The sequence below is a fragment of the Perca flavescens genome, chromosome 24 (assembly GCF_004354835.1).
Source record: "Perca flavescens isolate YP-PL-M2 chromosome 24, PFLA_1.0, whole genome shotgun sequence".
NCBI classification, from domain to species: Eukaryota; Metazoa; Chordata; class Actinopteri; order Perciformes; family Percidae; genus Perca; species Perca flavescens.
Genome location: NC_041354.1, coordinates 8301520 through 8321741, shown reverse-complemented (window position 1 = coordinate 8321741; position 20222 = coordinate 8301520). Strand labels below are relative to the sequence as shown.

Below are 20222 nucleotides of genomic sequence, written 5' to 3'. Positions count from 1 at the left end.
ATAGAAAAATAGCTCAGCGGAGGAACACTCAAGTTCCAGAAGTGAGGCAGAGAGAGTCATTCTGGTTGCAGGTGTGTGTGTGTGTGTGTGTGTGTGTGTGTGTGTGTGTGTTGAGGATTGTGCAGTTTATGCATATACCTCCATTTAAAATGTAATGTGTGTTTCTTTAAAGCCAGAGAAACTTTAGCGCAAAGTTTGTGGTAACCATGCTAGGAAACAACTTCCTAAGCCTCTTAATCAGAAAGGCATTATAATGAGAATACTGAACAAGAGTTAGTATCAGAATGTTTTGATGCCATCTGGTGGACATTCTTTTAAAATAATCTCTTCATGAACATAATCTTCCCATTACACTGTTCATACATTCCACCTTCCATCACATACTTTTGCCTCATATACACACAATAACAAGAAACTAAATAATAAATTGTATGTTAGTATTCAACTACAGTGTGTAATAGTACATTCAATTTAAACACAACATGGCTTTAATAGCATGACTTAATTTGCCCTTCCAAGTCAGTCCGTGAGTTTTGAGTAGAACCATAAATAAGCCACTTATAAATCTGCTTCCACCACTGCAGCTCTTGGTGATATTATCATATGCAAATTTAGTTTTTTTGTGAAAGTAAATAAAAAGTAAATGTAAGGAGTTGTGTTCGCCATCAGAGGGTGCCAGTGAGCTTCTAACAAATCTATGAGTTGGATGAACTTTGGGAACATTCAGCAACACTGTCTGGCCACACACACAAACACTCACACTGACACAAATGATGAATCACAGTACACATGTGGGTGGGCTGCATTGTGGCCAGTCACAGCTGCGCACATCTGTCTCCTAGGCCTCTCCATGTCATAAGTATCTTACAAAAACATTACAATAGCTGATACCAGCTGCAAGCAGAGCAAATATTTCGCAGCACTGGGGCCAAATAAAACCGTTTAAAATGCATTGAATAGGGAGGAAAAACCTAACAATTTGATCCTAGCCTCTGAAATGTGTCCACTTAATATATATAAGATATTTTACAGGCTTGTAGTTGACTGCAAACATTTGAATATATCCTGTTGTCTGCAGAGCACTGATACAATACATGCATGCATAGATGTCCCTTTTAAATAGCCTTACTGTTAAAACAATTTAACTAATAAAAACATTCTGGTAAATGTGGGCTTGTACTGTTACTATTACACACCTGCAAAGTATTCTCATAACACTTGCACACACTTGCACACACACACAAACATAACAATGTGTGTTTGTTCTGCTTTAGTAAGGAACAGCGTCACTTCCAAGCAGAGATCATATTCTCTCCTGCAGAGGACCTTCCCAGAACATTAATGTGTGTGTGTGTGTGTGTGTGTGTGTGTGTGTGTGTGTGTTAGAGAGAGAAAGAGTGTGTGTGTGTACATAACATATTAGTTTTTGAGAGCCAGTAGTCCACCACATTACAAAAAAACAGTATTGTTGGCCTACTTTTTGGACTTTCCTTTTGAAAAGTTTAAAGGAGGAGTTTGACTTTGGGCTTCAAGTATAATTCTTAAGCACGCAATTAGGAGCCTTAAAGCTATTTGTATTACTTTTTCTAATAAGTAAATGTTCATTTGCAACTCTCTATGGATGATTGCTATAACACAAGACCAAATCAGCCAAATGCCAGCTCAGGAATAGTTTTAAACTTCTGTACACCTGGTGTCAAGTAGGTCTTTTACTGGAAAGATTCCACGAGTGCAGGAAGTGATGTGTTCTATGTTCCCAGCAGCAAAAAACAGCGGTTTGTTTGCAATAAACAGAAGAAGCAGCGGGTGGTTGACATGAACAGCGATGGCCACCCTGGCTAAAAAATAAATAAAAAATAAACCCCTGTATGAATGTTTTCTCACTTTTATTGCATCATTCATCTTTTCATCTTGCTACCTCTAATTCAGTTCATGGCTCTGTCTATTTTATAACCCTGTTGTCACTGTGCATCATCTTTCAGCCTCCTAATTCAGTCACTCTGCTGAATAGAAAGCAAATGTTTTTTTTCTTTTAGAATTTTGTCATCTGTTTTTCACTCACATGCACTTAAAATAAGGATAAAGGGGTGTAGGAAAGCTCATGGATGGATGTCGCAACACAGGTGTCAATTAGCATGTGGGATACACACTAAAGATTCAACGAAAGCCCTTAACACGGATTTATGAAGAGAGACAAATCGACTCAAAGAGGAGAAATCTACGACTGTCTTTTCTAGACTGTAGGTGACTTTAGACGGCTGTGCTGCATAAGATTAACATTGAGGTGTGTCAGTCTGGTTTCACGCTGAGAGCTGCAATTTGCCATAATTTGACCTAATTGGAGGAGGTCTGCCGTTGCAGAGCTGCCAGGTTTATGGGAGAGAGCGTGGGAAATGGGGACTTCTTTTGGAGAAGCGATATGAAAAGGAGGGATAAGACAGTAAGAGACAGAGAGAAAGTAGAGGGAGAAAAAGAGAATGAGGGGGCAGTGGAGAGATTGGGTAAAACCACTCACAAATGCACACCTGGGTTGGATTAGCTCGGGCTAGCAGGGAGGCTGTGTGTTAATGGAGATTTAATAGGCTCTGAAATGATTTACCGCAGAGTGTGTGTGTGTGTGTGTGCTTGGATTTGTATGTTTTAATGTTTACCTGCATGTCCTCATGCCTTTTGGCTTTATGACATTATTAAATCTTTCCATTTTGCTTTCTGGTGACAGCGGAGACAGTCGTCTATTGAAAAGCCAACATGCTGGGTAATCATAACATGCAAAATAGATGTTTGGATTTGGTTCATTGGGTGTGTTTACAGGATTTAGTTGGAAATCTACATTGGACTGAAGGAATGCTGGTAAACTAAGTTTCTAGTGCCAGAGTGATACTGGATTTTTGAGGCTGCGAGTTTTAAACGCCTGACAATGATGAGTTTTTAAAACATAAACACATAAAACTATGTGGTATAAGTTTGGATTGTTGGGGAGCATTTGTTTTATTATCTAAAAAGCTGCGTTCGCTAATGTTGAATGAGGGTTACGGAGAAGAAAGTTGGATCACATTGAAATGAACTTAGTCCTGTGTAGCATAATGCAACCGCACTCTTTGTTTCATATTAATTTCAAGGATTTCAAATCTAACTCCACAGACTCTCCCTCTTTGTGACTGTGAGGTTCTGTCTGTCGCCATGGCAACAACTCAGTGATGTAAACACGCCGGGGACCCTGGCTGTAGGACTGAGAACAAAGACAGCATCCTTCTCGAACGTAAGCATTAGGAGATAGTTTATATGTTCAAAGGCTCTGACGCAGTTAGTGCAGGTTCTCGGCAAAGGAAAACTCAAACATGAGGAACATCGACTGAAATAATAAATATAATTGAAAATAGCAACAAAGATGTTGAGGTGCAAAACATCATCTACCTTAAACATCTTAAACATCACTCATGCATTCCCTGACATTATGGCCTCATACTGTTATGTATAGGGGTGATTGAGAGTGGCACTTGCAACTCAGCAGCACAGGTTCAGCAATGATTTCTGTGCAAAATGTGGCCTCTAAGGTCTAAGTACATATTGTTGTAATATACTGTGGAAAGTATGTCACATTTTACGGAAGATCTCTAGAGAAAATAGAAATAATTTATGCTGACAGTGTGGAAAAACTCAATGACCTCAAACCTTGTTTCTCAATTCTTCTCAACATGCTTAAGTCACTTGTTGAGCATATTGTGATTTCAAAGCTGAATGGTAAGTTACTTACAAATGCATACCATAGATTTATTGACTGAAATATGGCAAATGTCTTGCAAATAAAGCTGAGTTAGAGAAGCTGAGGTAAAAAGGAATAGCTGGCAGGGTGCAGTGTGCAACAGTAACAGAGAATCAGATATGGATCATCATTATTAGCTATGCTGTGCAATATATTTGCAACAAGTGAAACCATTTGAAATATATGGTGAACTAGAAAATTGAACGGCACTTTTTATTCTAACCTTCCCTGAATCTCCACATCCAGGCCGGCTCTAAGTAGACAAAATACAGATGTATTCAGGCGTGCAGGAGTTGGGCAACATTATTAAGTCTATAACTCTTGTACTTTACGGTTAAGATTACCTTGTCTATCATTATTCATTTTTATAAGGTATTAAAGAAACAGATGCTTTTCTCAGCAAATTCCATTTTATATGCTTGTGCCTGACAGAAAAAACTACTACTGTACATGTTTTAGTTTTTTTTTTTTTTTTTTTAAACATACCATGCTTTCATCATGCTTTTACTTAAAAGGAGTGTGCATGACGCAAACAGGCAACCACTTATTTCATGGTTAAATGACTTACAGTAACCGAGGGAGTAACTAGTGCAAACCCAGCTTGTGTGTGTGTGTGTGTGTGATATGAGGTGGTGGGAGTGTGGGTGGAGCCAACAGGGGAGTTGAGCTTGAATTCCAGCTGCATTACAGAGACAGAAAAAGAGATGGAATGGATCTGTCCACCCCCACCTCCTGTCTTTCTTCTTCTCATCCTATACCTCCACCCAAACATACACACACCCACACACACAAGAACTGAGTCTGCATGGTGAAGCACATGTTAAACCACATGACAATACTGTCTGGGAAATTAAAAACCTCAGAACACAAAACCTGTGTGTGCATGCATGTATAAGAGGTAGAGTGGTCACCTAACTTGTTAAAGGACAACGCTGTCGATATTCTACATGTTTCCTATTGTCAACAAATCCCATGAAAAACCAACAATAAATTCAGCTAACAACTGTGCAGCCAAAGCCAGATACAGCTGTTTCCCAGTGCCATAGACACAAGAAGTCATTAATTGTTTGTGCCAATCCCACATACACAGTCCTGTTGCCATAAATACTCAGGAGCACGAAATAGTATTCATCCACAGCAGGAAATAGTCCAACAAAAACTCTTACTCCTACTTTAGCAATGTTTGCTAAAAACCAGTGCCCAGCTGCTTTTTAGAAATAATTGAGCTTATTTTAATTACGCTATAGTTTTGTGATCCATTTTCAAACATGCACTGCTTCAGTTGGAATAAATGGGCCACAGACAGGACTAACACATGGTGGTTATTTTCAATGATTTTTGTTTGATAGTAAGAACTTGCAGTTTACGTCCATTTACGTCCTTACTCACAGAATACTGTCATGCGCCGGGGAATTTGAGGACCCAAAAGCAGAGATCAGGCAGGAGAAGTTTGAGGATTTATTAACAAAAAGGCAGAGTTCCAACAAACAAAGGGATCCAAAAAGCAGGAGGCAACACCAGGTGTCCAAAGGAAGCAGGCAAAAAAAGAAACAAACGACTCCAGGGAAGATTACAAACAGGCACGCTGACTGAAACACACTGGCAGGACTCAAAAAAATCTGACGAGCTACAAAGGGAACACAGGGGCTAACTAAACTAGGTAACGAGCAAACACGGGACAGGTGACACCAGGACTGGGGAACAGGTGGACCACATTAGACAATCACACAGGCGGGCAAACACAGGAAGCAAAACTAGACACGACAAGACAGAAAACAGACTATCAAAATAAAACCGGAAACAGAAATATACACAATCCACAGGATACACCACAGAACACAAATATACACAGTCCACAGAATAATACACCAAAACACCCAACAGAAATGTCCATAACAACAACAGTACCCCCTCCTCAAGGGACGGATCCCAGACGTCCCAAACAAAACAAAAAACAACCCAGGGAGGGCGGCGAGGGAAGACTGGAGGAGAAACAAAAAAGATAAAAAAAACAAAAGTGTCCAGGAAACAAAAACAACCCAAGGAGGGTGGAGAGAGTCCGGTGGAGGCAGAGAATCAGTGGGGCTGGAAACTGAGGGCCGGGGACCTCGGGAAACTAGGGGACAGAGGGCACTCGGGCACTAGGAACGCTGGGCACTGTGGAACTGGGAACCATGGGCACTAGGGCACTGTGGAACTGGGGACAGTGGGTGCTAGGGCACTGGGGACCGGGAGCACTAGGGCACAGGGAACCATGGGCACTCAGGAACAGGTGACTGAACTGCTTAGGCCAGCAGGGCTGCTGGCAGCAGTGAAGGGGGAACCCCTCCGGTGGCGAAGGCAGAATCCTTCTGGCTGCGGCGGGTGAAGGTGATACCGCTCTGGCGGTCAAACTGGACATCAAGGGCACCCAGGAGGCTGGCGGCGAAGGCAAGGTCCTTCTGGTGGTCAAGCAGGACGGCGAAGGTAGAGCCCCTCTGGTGGCCGTGCAGGTTGGCGAAGGCGGGGCCTATCTGGAGGCCGCGCAGGTCGACCAAGGGGGGGGCCCCTCTGGAGGCCAAGCCGGCCAAGGGGCAGCTGGGCTGGAACCAGGCGACGGGTCAGAAGGGCTGGAGTCAGCCAACCAGGCAACGGGAACAGAGGTCGACAGGGGTGCCGACAGGACATGAGGAGCAGGAGTGGGTCTGACCGCCGACAGGACACAAGGGGCAGGAGTGGGTCTGACCGCCGAGGGGCAGGAGTGGGTCTGACCACCGACAGGACACAAGGGGCAGGAGTGGGTCTGACCACCGACAGGACACAAGGGGCAGGAGTGGGTCTGACCACCAACAGGACACAAGGGGCAGGAGTGGGTCTGACCGCCGAGGGCCAGGAGTGGGTCTGACCACCGACAGGACACAAGGGGCAGGAGTGGGTCTGACCACCGACAGGACACAAGGGGCAGGAGTGGGTCTGACCACCGACCACCGACAGGACACAAGGGGCAGGAGTGGGTCTGACCACCGACAGGACACAAGGGACAGGAGTGGGTCTGACCGCCGAGGGGCAGGAGTGGGTCTGACCACCGACAGGACACAAGGGGCAGAAGTGGGTCTGACCGCCGAGGGGCAGGAGTGGGTCTGACCACCGACAGGACACGAGGGGCAGGAGTGGGTCTGACCGACAAAGGCAAAGTCTCTGGGGGGGCAGGACAAGGGCAAAGTCCGCCAGGGACCGGCAAAGTCTCATGGGGAATGGTCAAAGCCGATTCAGGGCGGCCTTACGTTTTTTATAAAAAATAAAAATAAGATCAGTGTCATTAATTCACTATCGAAAAGTCTTCCCTTTCTGTTCCTGCGTTAAATAATGGCCAGAAAGGTGTTTTTGCACAACATTATGATGTCATAGTGAAGTTGACCTTTGACATTTTGGGTATGAAATGTCATCACTTCATCACAATGACCTTTGACCCCCAAAATCTAGTCAGTTCATCCTTGAGTCCAAATGGACCAAATTTAAAGAAATTGTCTCAAGGCGTTCTTGAGATACTTTCTTCACGAGAATGGGACGTACAGACAAGGCTCTCACCAGCACCGAGGCATAAACATATAGAATAACACCATCCTTAGACTGTGGGTCATATGATCATAAACATTTAATTCATCCATGTATATCATTAACTTCGGTACTCCTCCAACACTTGCAATAAAATAATGCCAAATACTAAAATAAAAAGCACTGTACAATGACATACAGCAGTAAAGGGTCTACCACTGTCCACCTCCCCAGTGGAAATAGGAAAGAAGTTTCTGGGAGTTCAGATCAGCAGAATCATTTTTACATGCAATTTTACTGTAGAAGAAAGTTCTCTCAGGTCCAATTCAGTGGCAGGTTCAGATGAGTTTTATTCACTGTGCAGTGGAGAGTGGAGAAGCTCACAAGAAGCTGTAGGATTCTCTCTGACCAGGATGAGTTTTCTGGTCAGGGTTTTACACAAAGTTACAGGAAGCAACAGAATAACAAAAGCTCAGAAGGCATTCACTCACAAAAATATCTGAGTAGATTAGCATAGACCTGATAGGCCTGCTCAAACGATTGAAAAACGGTCCTTTGTTTAAACGAGGGGTGGGCGCCGCTGGAGTTGGCTCCGGCTCTTTAAGAGAAGGTCTCACTCACAGTGACCAAAGTAAAATGCTTTGTTTTAACACTAAGCTAGACAAAATGCAGGCAGACTTCATCAATTCGGGAGACCCTAAAAGTTTGTTGAACAGAGAAAATAATAGGAACTTAATCAGTGAGCAGGAAAGAGAAGATCACGATAAAATAAGACTAAAACTGTAAGGTAATTGAGTTTCTTACCAATTGACTACACATCACTGAGACTGGGACCGAGCCACACACTAGTATTCTTTCTGCATTTCGTTATGTCAGAATTTACTGCAGATTCTTGTCTCAAGGCATCTCTCAAAAATATCACATCTCTGATAAAGACAGTTCATTTCAAAGGACTGCTTCAGACTGGACAGTTTATCAAAGCGGCATAACTTGATAGCTGCATGTGTTGCATATTCGGAGGGATCAACAGTTTTGTCTTTCACTCGTATTATCTGTAGCAGGATAAAAGCATTGCTGTCATTTGTGAACAGAGCATTCGTAGAAGGCTGCTGTGTTTATACTGCTGACTAAATGTTTACGCCTCGAACTGAGAAGAACTGAAACCGCTCAGTTTGACTTTGATAAAAGGGTTTGATAGGCTTGGGTGGGGTGACTTACATGCTGCAGAGATCACACACAGTCACATTCATAGACTTTGTATAGAGCTATGCAAACATACTGCACATAGTGTCTGTGAACGTACAAGCACGTACTAAACATATGCATACATACATGCATGCAAGTGCAAATGAATATTGGAAAAATCTTGGAATTCCAACACACACACACACACACACACACACACACACACACAGATAAACACAGATGCAGGGACTGTCCAAGCAATGTCACTTGTGCTCGTTTGTTATGGCACTAAGGGTTCAAATGAGTTCGATGAGTTCGTAGTCTATTAATGCCTGACCAAAGTAACGATGACAGATTAACACGGACTGTAAACTACATCTGTTGGTCTCCATTTTGCAAATAAACGAAGCAATTGCTTGGCAATTGCTTGGCAATTGTCAGACGAGATGGGTTTAATCTTTAATCATTAAAGAAAGGCTTGTTGATATGATATGAAGTCCATATTGTCAAATTTAAATAACTTATTTAAAATATAATAACAATAGCTTATCTTACCAGTCAACTGCTGTTAAAAAAATAGAACCACTGGATGGCAGAAGGGAACTTCACAACAACAGCTCGAGTTTCTCAAGTTGCACTCGAATGCACCATAAGTTTATGAGGTGCAATTGAATGCACCATTAAGTCCTGTCTCTGTTGTTTCTCAGAGTCCGACAGCGGCAGTGGCCACGGTGTCTCGCAAAGCGCAGCTACACTGAGCTGCAGACTGTTGCACATCTCTGTGTTGGAATTCACCAATTCTTTCGTGAAGTGATGCTTCTGTTGCCTGTAACGTAATGTCAGTTTCGCACCGGAGGGGAGTGCACGGCATTTAAGTCACACTGAAATTAGGCACTGATATCTGCGTTGCCATTCAGTCTGGTAGATATCGGTCATTTCGAAACCCAACCCAACTACCAGCACCTCTAGGGCTTGTTTGTTCAATCTGTACAATAGCCAAAGTGTAAGAATAACAATTCACCATTTGTTCTGCCTCAAAAGTAGGCAATAATATAGACACTGTATTAGTTCATAGTGTACTTTTGTGGTGCAGATTTGCAATAAGTCAAATGACCAAAAACCAATTGAGTTTATGTAAAACAAGTTCATATAATCTCATAAACTCAAACTCAGAGCAAAACACTAAGCATAATCTTCAAAATTTCCTAGAATGGTTGCTAATCAATCTCCCACATACACGATGGCAGATTCATACACCCAAAAGCCTGTGCGCAAATACACACACGCAGGCACACCAAGTGTTTGGATAAATGTGCCGAGAGAGATGCTATCCTTCACCCGAAGGAGGCCGAGCCAACACACTCACGTCACATCACTCAGTGGACATTTTATTCTATTATTCAAGCTATTCCAAACCCTCCTCTCAGGGATCTCTGGAGATTCACTCAACAGAGAGAGACTCCTAAACGGCTGTTCCAGCAGTTTACTCAAGAGTTGGTCTAAACCCTCTACGTCAGGCAGAACTGTGTCAGTGACCAAAGAAAGAAGGCAAAGTGAGGAGTTTTTCAAAGTGTGGATTTCTTGATGTGTTATAGCAGGTGTGGAGCTGGTGTTTTCTCAAGTGCTGCCACCTTTAATTAAAGAAAAATGAATTTGTGGGAAAGCCTCTGTGCGTTTTAGTTTGCAAGAGAGAGAAAATAAGTTACGGTTTGTTTCACTGTGTTATGTGAATCTGACACTAAATGAATTTTGCACAAGAGTGAAGACATTTCTTCTTCTAAAACTTATGTTGTATTTGAGGTTTATTTCTGGTCTGTTGTTTTTCTAGAATCTGTCTAGTCTCATGTCTAGACTTCAACTGAAATTTGGACTTTGGAGTATTTTTGAGAAATATTCAAGAACCCCAGACAAATCTGTGACTTTTTATCCCAAAGCTCATGTGAGCATGTTGATATCACATTGCTCCCCCTGTTTCACATAATGATCCAGACGCTTTCAATGTGGTGCCATGGCAACAAGTGAAGGATATTTTCTGCTTTCTTGCTGCCATCAAATGCATCACACAGCACAAAAGCAAAAATATCTGCAATTATTTTCCCAGGGCCTTTTGCAGTGTTTTCTCAACAGTTTGGCTTGATGTGAAAATAGTTCTGAATGGCAGGAATGGAGACTGCATGTATTTCAAAATGACATTTGTCAGACTTGACATTACACAAATAGTTGACCACACATGAAATATAAAATGAATGGTTTCTGAGGGATCATGCCACATGGTTTAAAATGCACTAATTGACTGCATTATCGCATCATATTATATGCTGAGACGTGGGTATAGAAACACATGCATACGCACACACACTATCGCAGAAACGCACACGTACTTGTCATTGTGCTGTCCGGCACAGCTGGCAAGCTGAGACACCATGGCAACTGTTGTGGCAGAAAACATTAAGGAGGCGTGGGAGGTGGAGGACACTGTGTGTGCGCGCATTAAGGTGGAGGAGCTGAAGCTGAAAGACAAGGCATCTGTATGTGAAACAGCCTGTACTATGCAGACAACAAGGCCAGTCAGTCACACTTGAGGCACGAACAGGTTATATTTGTCGCGCACATGAGCTCTATATGAACAGTGACAAAAGAAAAGCTCAAACTCACTCATACAGTATGATCAAGTTATGCTATTTGTGATAAGATAATACCATTTATTCATCCAGCCTCGTGTGGTAGTGCCTGATAAACAAAAAAGGGGAAGATTGTAAAATAACATATTCCAAAACAAAAGACTTTTTTGCTCCATTTCCGTCTTCAGAGCACCTGACCCGAGTGGAAAAACTACCCAGCATTACTACGGGATTCTCAGGAAGAAAGCTGCCAGCCCAGCCAGTCATGCAAACAAGCTGACAGAGCAGCCAGGCAGGCAAGACGATACAAGATAGATAGATGGGTAGAAGGCTGGAGGGTCAGATTAGCACATCTATACATGGACGGCGAGACAGATAGATGAGGCGCGACGCAGATAGACATATACACAGATGAGTGAAAAGACTTCACTAACAAAAACCCGATTTATTTTCTTCCTCACTAAAAGTTGTGTAACGAAAACACACTGAAAAGGTATGCATGCTGTTATAAACACCAGCACACAGGAACATTGAGACACCCATGCTGGTACTAGTGTCTTGTGAGTGGAAAATGTCAGATTGTGTACATATTTTGTAGTATGGTAGAAAGTTTTGCCACCGAAAAAGTATTTACATTTTTCAAAACGGACTCAACCTATTTTACTCTCGACAAGCAACTGAGTGAACACTTAACTTGAAGTGCTGCCCTAATAATCAACATTTGAACGATTGTTAGCAATTCATTCAGTCCACTTACGAGGTGACAGAGTCAACAATGCTGGTTTTAAAACACTATGTTTCAACTGGAACAAGACCAAGGATACATTTACTCTCGGCCTTTGCTTGGAAAATAAACATTTACAACACCGTATCTATGCTCGAATAAAGAAGACTGCAATCAACATGACAGTGCTTTCTCATTCAGGCAAACAAATGCCAAACCAACTGTAGGAAATGACCCAAAACCTAAAACAAAAGCATTCGTATAAGAGAATGAATGGTGATGTGTGATAGCAAGTGGTTCCTTATGTTTGGAGAGCTTTGTGTATCTAAATGAACTATGGACAAACAACAATCAAACTACAATGAGAAAGTATGTAAGAGACTTGGCGGGTTGCGTTTGCCAAACCAATAATTATTAACCGACCACTTATTTCCACTCATTTTATTATTTCTCAGCAGCTATAAAAATAAGAGATGATGTGTGATTACTCATTATGAATTTCTGACAAAGCGATCAAAGTGAATTGCTTGTCCTTGCTGTTGAAGGCAGACTTATTGTTTCTTCATCTGGTTCCTTAAATGAGGGGATTTCTAAATGCAGTACTGCAATACTTTACACAATATTTGTGATCATACTTGGGTGGTCCTTTGGATGTTCATATGACGTTGTGATGTATCATGTCACAAGAAGACTGTGTCACAGTATATACAGTCAATGTGAAAAGATTTGCACACCTATCTAGTCCAGGTACTGAGTCAAAAACAACTGCTCTTGATATGGTCATCCGTTTCCTTTCAGATTTCTTTGTCGTTAAACTAAGAAAGGTGCAACATTTCAAGCCCAGATTGGCTCTTGTCAATCAAAGGGATCAAACAGTAACAGGTGTGTGTCATTAAATAAATAGTCAAAGTCCCGTACGTAGGTTTGGCTACAACCGATGGATGGATTGGAAGTACATGTGTCAAGGAATAAAGTCAAGATTGTTTTCCATAGAGAATGGAACTTAGCTTACTTATCTGCCCTACTTTCTCAAAATGGGAACTCTATTCTGACAAAATAGTTTTTTTTTTTAAATGGCACATTGACATACATTCCTCAGAAACAAATATTCCACGCAAGGTATGCAGGTGGTTTGCGACCAAATTCACCTTTCTACTTTTATATTTTCCATTCTAAATGTTTCCTCTTGCAAAACATACATTTCAATCTTGCTAAATGTAGTAGCCCTCAGGTTAGGGCTAATCAATTCCACTGCAGAGCAGACCTGCCAGCCGCTTTAAGCACGGTCTAATGGAGGTGGTAAGGAGATGAAAGCCATATAGCCATGCTGGGCTAGTACCCAAAATTCTTTACTTACCCCCCCCCACCTTCCCTGCTCCTATGCCCCTCTCTCCCCTTCTCTCTGTCTATTGGCCCTCAGGACAGAGTATGGAGATTTAGGACAACTGGGTTGGCCTGTTGATAGAAGCGTCCAGATTGAATCCAGACCCACGCTGTCGTCACGTTGTGTGTGTGTGTGTGTGTGTGTATGTGTGTGTGTGTCCTGTGTTTGGTGGATGTTGAGTGATCAGTTCCTCTAAAAAAAAAAAAAAAAAAAAAAAAAAAAACATTTTCCGCTGGACGAGGGTCGTCTCTGTAGGGACATTGTGGTCTAAGACCCTTGACAAGAAATAATTTGTTTATATTATTTTTTGCGTGTGTCTTCTGTATTTACCTCCCAAGTGAAGCACTGTCTCCCTCTGTCTCGCTCTCTTTTCACACACACACACACACACACACACACACACACACACACACACACACACACACACACACACACACACACACACACACACACACACACACACACACACACATTCCCCACTTCTGAGGTCATCCCCCCCAGAGCTGCTTTGTGCAGCTCCTGCTGTAAATTCGTTTGTGTGTGCCCAGTTTTTACCATTCCCCCCCACCCTCACTCTCATTTTCTTTCTCTAACGCCCGTTGTTCGGGCTGCCTTGTGAAACGGAGGTCAAAGTTCATCTTCTGAAAGAAAGAGAGATACAGCTAATAAGCAGGAAAACACTCCATAGGTCTGCTCTTTTGTCCTGTTTATCAGCTGCACGATTGTCATATATGTATTGCTTATTTAGGTTTTTTCCTTGAATTTGATCAGCTGCGTCTGATTTGGCAACAGTTAAAAACAGGCGTAGGATCACATATGATAAGATTATTGAAATATTTTATGAGATTCTTGTGGACAGGAGTCTTTTTCAGATACCTAATACCTAATACCTTTGTGTTTTTTTAGAGGGTTTAAAAACACTACCGTAGGCAGGTTGTTATATTTGTGACTACTCTGGAAACCAGACTAAAGGCCCAAATGTGGATAACAAAATTAATCAGCGTGTCTTTGTAAAATATTTGGTTCAGAAACCATCCCTTTGTTTGTTGTTGTCATACTGTTTTTTTTATTTATTTATTTTTTAAATCATGTAAAAAATATACATAAAATGAATGATATCACTCACTTGGAGAAATCATGTTGCCATTTTATACTTTTGGACTATTTGGACAAATGTATACATATTGAGAACAACCTTTGCAGCTGTTGTTATGAGTTATGAACTATAAGGAGATATGGTTCTTGACCCCGGCATCCTCTGGGAGTGAGGCAAGCTTGTGCATGTGATGCAACACGCGCAAATACTTCGATCTGGGCCTTGCAAAATCTTTTTTGCGAGTGTTTATAAAACAGATCGAAGGCCTTGCAGGATTTTTCTCTGTCATTTACTGGATCGCCTTAAAGCACTTTTACGGAATACTTTCCACTGGATGGAGTGATTTCACCACTCAGGCATTCGGCCTTTGGAAGGAGGGGTGCTGCACCTCCCGACTGAACGATGTATACATTAACGTTTTGCAGCCCGCCTTCAACGTACAGCTCTGGAATTACAAGCTGGGCTCACATGTTCCCTTCAAAATAATATAAGAAATCTCAAGATGTGCATTTATAGTAAATAATTTAAGCAGTGTGGGACTAAAGTATCTTTTTTATTTTAATTGAGGTGTATCAGAGGTTATCAAGGATTGCAAAAAAAGGAAAACATGATGCAGATTTAAATTGCTGTAAATATTCCTCACTGTCACTTCTGTTGCCTAAACTCCAAGCTGCTTCTTCTCCAGATTGACACTTAATAGCAGGGATGTGATATATCAACACAAACAGGCCGTGCCAAATTCAACAGTGGAAAATCCAGAGTGTTCTTTGAAATTGATATATGATCACACGGGGGCCTCATTTCAGCATAATTTTAACAATTTCAAGATGATATGAGAAGTGATGGCCGGCTCAAGGGACGTGTAGATTCAGACTTTGCTTTGCAGTGGCCTTTGCAAACAATGTCATCGTGCTCTAACGTGCAGTAGGAGCACGTGCGTTTGTACACGCATGTTGCAATTTGCAACATGCGTGTACAAACGCACATCCATGTCAGCCTTTTTTCTCCTCTCCTCCCTTCTCTTCTTCTTGTACTCCCTTCTCCTCCAGCCTTCCCTCCCACTCCCACAGGCCTCTGTTTATTGTGTGAGCCATGGTCATACTGGGACAATTGAAACACCATTTTAGGAGACATTGGGCTCCTCCTACAGTACCAAAAAAAGTGTTTTTAAGGAGAAAAAAAAATAACATCTTTCTCCTCCCTTCTATATGCCCTCAACATCATCCCGAGGAATGTAGTTGTCATATGTTCATATGTTAGGACTATTTATTTATTTATTTTTTAGCAAGCAATAGCAAGACAATTATTTAACTTGGCAATTCAAATATTGACCTGAAAAGTAAATACTTTTGTAGTATTAATTGTTATCGGGGTGATAAATGGAGATGATGTTTGGAAAATTCCACACATGACAAGTCCGATGATTTCAGGTGATTTGCAGCTTTATTCGAACAGTGAAAAAACTTGCACGACAGTGAGGCGACCATTGCAAATACACAAGTGTCTGCACAAGGGTGACTGACTTGAATAAATGCCTTTTATACTCTTTATTTTTATTTTTTTGTCCTCACACAGTCCAGTCTATTTTTGTGGGACAGTTACTTTCAAACTACTCCTTTTAGGAAAGATGCTTCTAATAGATTCACACATTCCAGTCTATTTCTTTCTGTGAGATATAACACCTTGAAAACTAATCCTTATATGGAAGATCCCTAGAATAGATGAGATACATTCAAACACCTGCATGCGTAAATACCAAACCTATCATTAACCAATTTGTCTTTAAGCATGAAAGTCCATTCTTTACCTTGAAAATAGTTTGACAAAACAATCCCAACTCAAAGTTTTTCGCTGGCTTTTTAAACCACATAACACTTTTTTCATTGAGGCTTAACACTGCTAACGCTGATTAAGAGACATCTTATCTATATATATATATATCTATATATATATATATATATATATATATATATATCTATATCTATATATATCTATATCTATATATATATATATATACAGTATATAAAATCATAACAGCTACTGAGCATATCAGCATATTTATTTCCATGACAACTGATGAACATGCAAACATGACTGGATCTGATGGGTTTGGAATCGGAATCTCAAGTTCAAAATGGTTAATCGTTTGTGTCAAAACACTAAAAACTATGTTGCAGTGAATATAACTTTACAGAAATGTTTAACTCTGCAGAAATAGTCGGTATTTAGACAGCCTTCTTATTAATTATTTCTTTATATCCTCAGATCAAGTCATTCTCATCCCAAATGACTTGCATGCAGCTGAATAAATAACAAAAAGTGGCAAAACTGAGGATTAAAGACTCCACCTTCTGTTCCAAGACAATTTTATACAACACCTCAAATGTTTGACCAACCTCATTTAGACAAGATCTGATATGCAGTCCGTCTGTCAAAGAGCTACTCCCCGCAAGAACAGGTTTTTCCGTTACCTGTAACTTTATCACACTGCAGGATTGTGATGATGCCTGTCTGAGATACACACGTACAGCACAGCGCCAGTTTGATGGCTGACTTGGTCCTCGGCAGTTTATCTGTAGATTTTAGAGTAAAGTAAGTGTTCCTCTTAACTTCTCAGCATTCTTTAAATGGCTACGGCGCTATCTGATAAGCAGAGAGGAATTCAGTGTCTCTCACTCATTAACCCACTCACTCATTCATACGTACTGTTTATAAAAAATTGAGAAAAGAATGTGGTTGTGTTTGTGTCCTCGATAAACCCACTCCTGCAAAGCAAATGTTTTTTATTAACTCTCAGTAAGTGTGTGTGTGTATGAGGTCAGCTCATATTCTTCAACTATTTTGTCCTCGATAAAAACGGGTTGTGCTCTATTTGTTTTGGATGCTTCTGTTTTTTTCACTAGCTACGATGCAAGCACGGTCTTTAGGCACAGATTGCTCAATGCTGGTTCCACATTACACAAACCCAGACAAGCCTCCCCCTCCTGTTTAGAGTCTTCCAGTGGTGGACTGGCCTTTCGTGGTCGCTCTTATAAGACCATATTTCAAAAGGGGAAGGCTCCAATTAAAATTACCATTGATTTTTACAATGGAAGCAAGCAATCACAGTCTTGGTTCTGTGGTTTGTCCAGTAAATTCTCTACGCTGTGATTTATTTGCTACTCTAATGTGGCCTACAGCAAGCTATTTGTCACAAGGAACAAACCTTTTATCTCCAAAATATCAACTTTCCACAAGCTAAGATAAGGGAGTATGATGCATTTCTGCATATTTCCAGCGAGGATGGCAGAAATTGCTCTTCTCACAGGAGATTCAGTTATAAAAAAAAAAAAAAAAAAAAAAAGACTTAAAATCTGCATAATTTATATGGCAGCATTAGATTGTAATTCAATTTTTTTTGTCTTAATAAATTAATTTGAGATACCACATGGAATTCCTCCCTATTGACATCAGGATGGCCGAAAGCCTACGAATCTTCCGCCGAAGGCTAAACATATTCTTCGGGGTTTTAAAGCACTTAATTGGAAGTCGCTTTGGATAAAAGCGTCAGCTAAATGACATGTGATGTAATGAATTCAATGTGTAATTATCAACGTTATTTCCTTCTTACCTACAGCAAAAACAGGTATAGTTATTTACGAATAACTATCAAAAAAACTAAAATCTCCCTTTTTTTTTTTTAAGAGATAATTTTAAGCCTTTATGGATAGGACAGCTGAAGAAATGAAAGTGAGAGAGAGGGGGAATGACATGCAGCAAAGGGCCGCGCGGAGTCGAACCCGGGCACGCTGCGTCGAGGAGTAAACCTCTATATATGGGCGCCCGCTCTACCAACTGAGCTATCCGGGCGCCCTCCAGAGTCAAATCTTATCAACTGTGGAGCTCCATTTGTGGGTCCCTGACATGAAAACATTTGAGCAGCCCTGCTGCTGATAATCAAAAGCTTCTTCCACTGCTAGACCTCCTCCTGTGCCCCCCGCTCTGTCTCTCTAAATTTTTCAGTGTCAAATACCTCAATATAATAGCTAAAATGCCATAAATGCATGATATATGCATACAAGTAGGACTGAGGTGAACAAACAGGTGTTTTGGATTGAAAGTATTCAATCAAGAGTATTAGCTATGGCATGGCTAATGTTGGCCACATTTGTATCATGGTCAAAAGTGACCTTTTGTGACTCAAATCTCTAAATAATTCCAATTATTAAACACCTTTTCTAAAACAAGCACTGTAACTCTTGTCATTTTAATTATGTTCTAGAATTTATTTTTATTAATGCTGAAGATGATTTATAAACTCGTCTGTCTCAAGATATTTGTTTCAGTAATATGCTACACGCAGTTGCCATCCTATTTCTGGTATTTTTGTTAAAAATACAACCCTGGCCAAAGCCGATTATATTTTGAAAATCTTTACCGGAAGCTCCAACTCACACTGACAGGGCTCCCTCTGCCTCTACTCGCTTGGTTCAGCATCTGTCTTCACCAGAGTCCACGGAGCGCGCGGTATGGATCCGTTACGCATTACGCGCTATGGTGTCCTTCCTGGCACAGATGGTTTTCTGACACGCGCGTCTGACTGGTGTAAAGACATGACATCAACTCTTAAAAGCTGCAATGACTTGCAGTGAACAAGAAGCCCAAGGACTTTGTTTGTCTTGAATGCAGAAGAAGGAGAAGACAAGTGATTCGCGGAGACCCTTTTCTACGCTCCGCTCCGGCGCACACACACTTTCTTTTGGACTTATTTTCTAACGGGATATCATTTGTTGCATCTCCATTTTTGGGTGTTTACTATATGTGGATACTTTTTTCGGGACCATGGGAGACTCCGTGTTCTTCGAAAGGCAAAATTCCTATCTTGTAAGTACTCAGTTTATTGGCCATAAATTCATTATAATGAACGCGGCTTGAGGGCTTGCATCTTCTGTTGTCGCGGACGCGCGTGCACGTCTAGTGTGTGCGTGTGTGTGAGGAACTGAGGGAAACAGATGTTTATTTCCTGCATGACTTGAGGACAATTTTGCATATCAAATTTACAGCATCTCTCTGTCTTACTGATATTGTGCATAAAAAGTACCATTGTAGAATTTGTTTTCTGTATTTTAGTCAACAAACTTGCATGCATTTTAAGATATGCAATATATATAAATCTGACAAAACAAAAACGTATTTCGCTGTAGAATGTCAGTGACGGAAAGCAGAAATATGAAACTGAGCAGAGAAAGGGGGGGGAGGCTCAACATGCAAACACTTCCTGTGATGGAACGTTTTAAGTGACATGTGGTGGTTAGAGTTTTAACATATACAGGCACACAGGACCCCACGTTTCCTGGTGTGAAGAGGAGACTCTTGCTCTGAAAGCAGTGAAGACACAGAAGCCTGCAGCAGACTGCTGCTACAGCCACAGGTTTTGTTTGACACTCTACACCTCAAAGCTCGGTGGCCACATGAGGGCAAAACACACAGATATGGGTCAAGGCCTTGAGGACCGACCGACAAGGGCTCTGATGAGAACTGCACCTTCAAAATGAAACTCAGCATTTTGGAGCTCATATTTGGCAGATTGCAGAACAGGTTTATTCGAATGTGGGAATTGAGTTGGTTTGTGTCGTGGACACCGATTTAAACATGCTAGTGTTTTATCATCTGCCCTCTCTCCTCGGCCCCCTCCTTCTGTTTCCATCCCCCCTCCTCCTCTCTGGTGGGGAGGAATCCTCTGCTGACTGCTCTAGTGGTCTGTCTCCTCTTTATAAGCAATGTTTCTGTGGCTGGAAGCCCTCATAAAGCTACAAGCATTGATTGGAAAACAATACCATTTTCTTTGGCTCGGCTGGTGGCACGCTGTGGTCTAGATTTGTGCTTTGTAGTGTGGCTGGTGTGGTGTGAAAGTCGTTGCCACATGGCCCACAGTA

The 20222-nt window shown here is 41.4% G+C and overlaps 1 protein-coding gene and 1 long non-coding RNA gene across 3 annotated transcripts in view; one reads left to right on the top strand and one right to left on the bottom strand.

Annotated features, from left to right (window-relative positions):
* The window catches only part of LOC114550886 (uncharacterized), a 161319-nt gene that overhangs the window by 18180 nt on the left and 122917 nt on the right, over nt 1–20222 (bottom strand). The gene's annotated exons all lie outside the window — the stretch shown is intronic.
* The window catches only part of LOC114550883 (rho GTPase-activating protein 6), a 72216-nt gene that overhangs the window by 14241 nt on the left and 37753 nt on the right, over nt 1–20222 (top strand). Inside the window, exon 1 of one of the 2 annotated variants that reach the window (XM_028571843.1) lies at nt 18792–19170. The exons of the other annotated variant lie outside the window; for it this stretch is intronic. Coding sequence (XP_028427644.1) covers nt 19129–19170 — 42 coding nt within the window. The 5' untranslated portion in view covers nt 18792–19128. Of the gene's footprint in view, nt 1–18791; nt 19171–20222 lie in introns of those variants that run through there. 2 annotated transcript variants of the gene reach the window in all.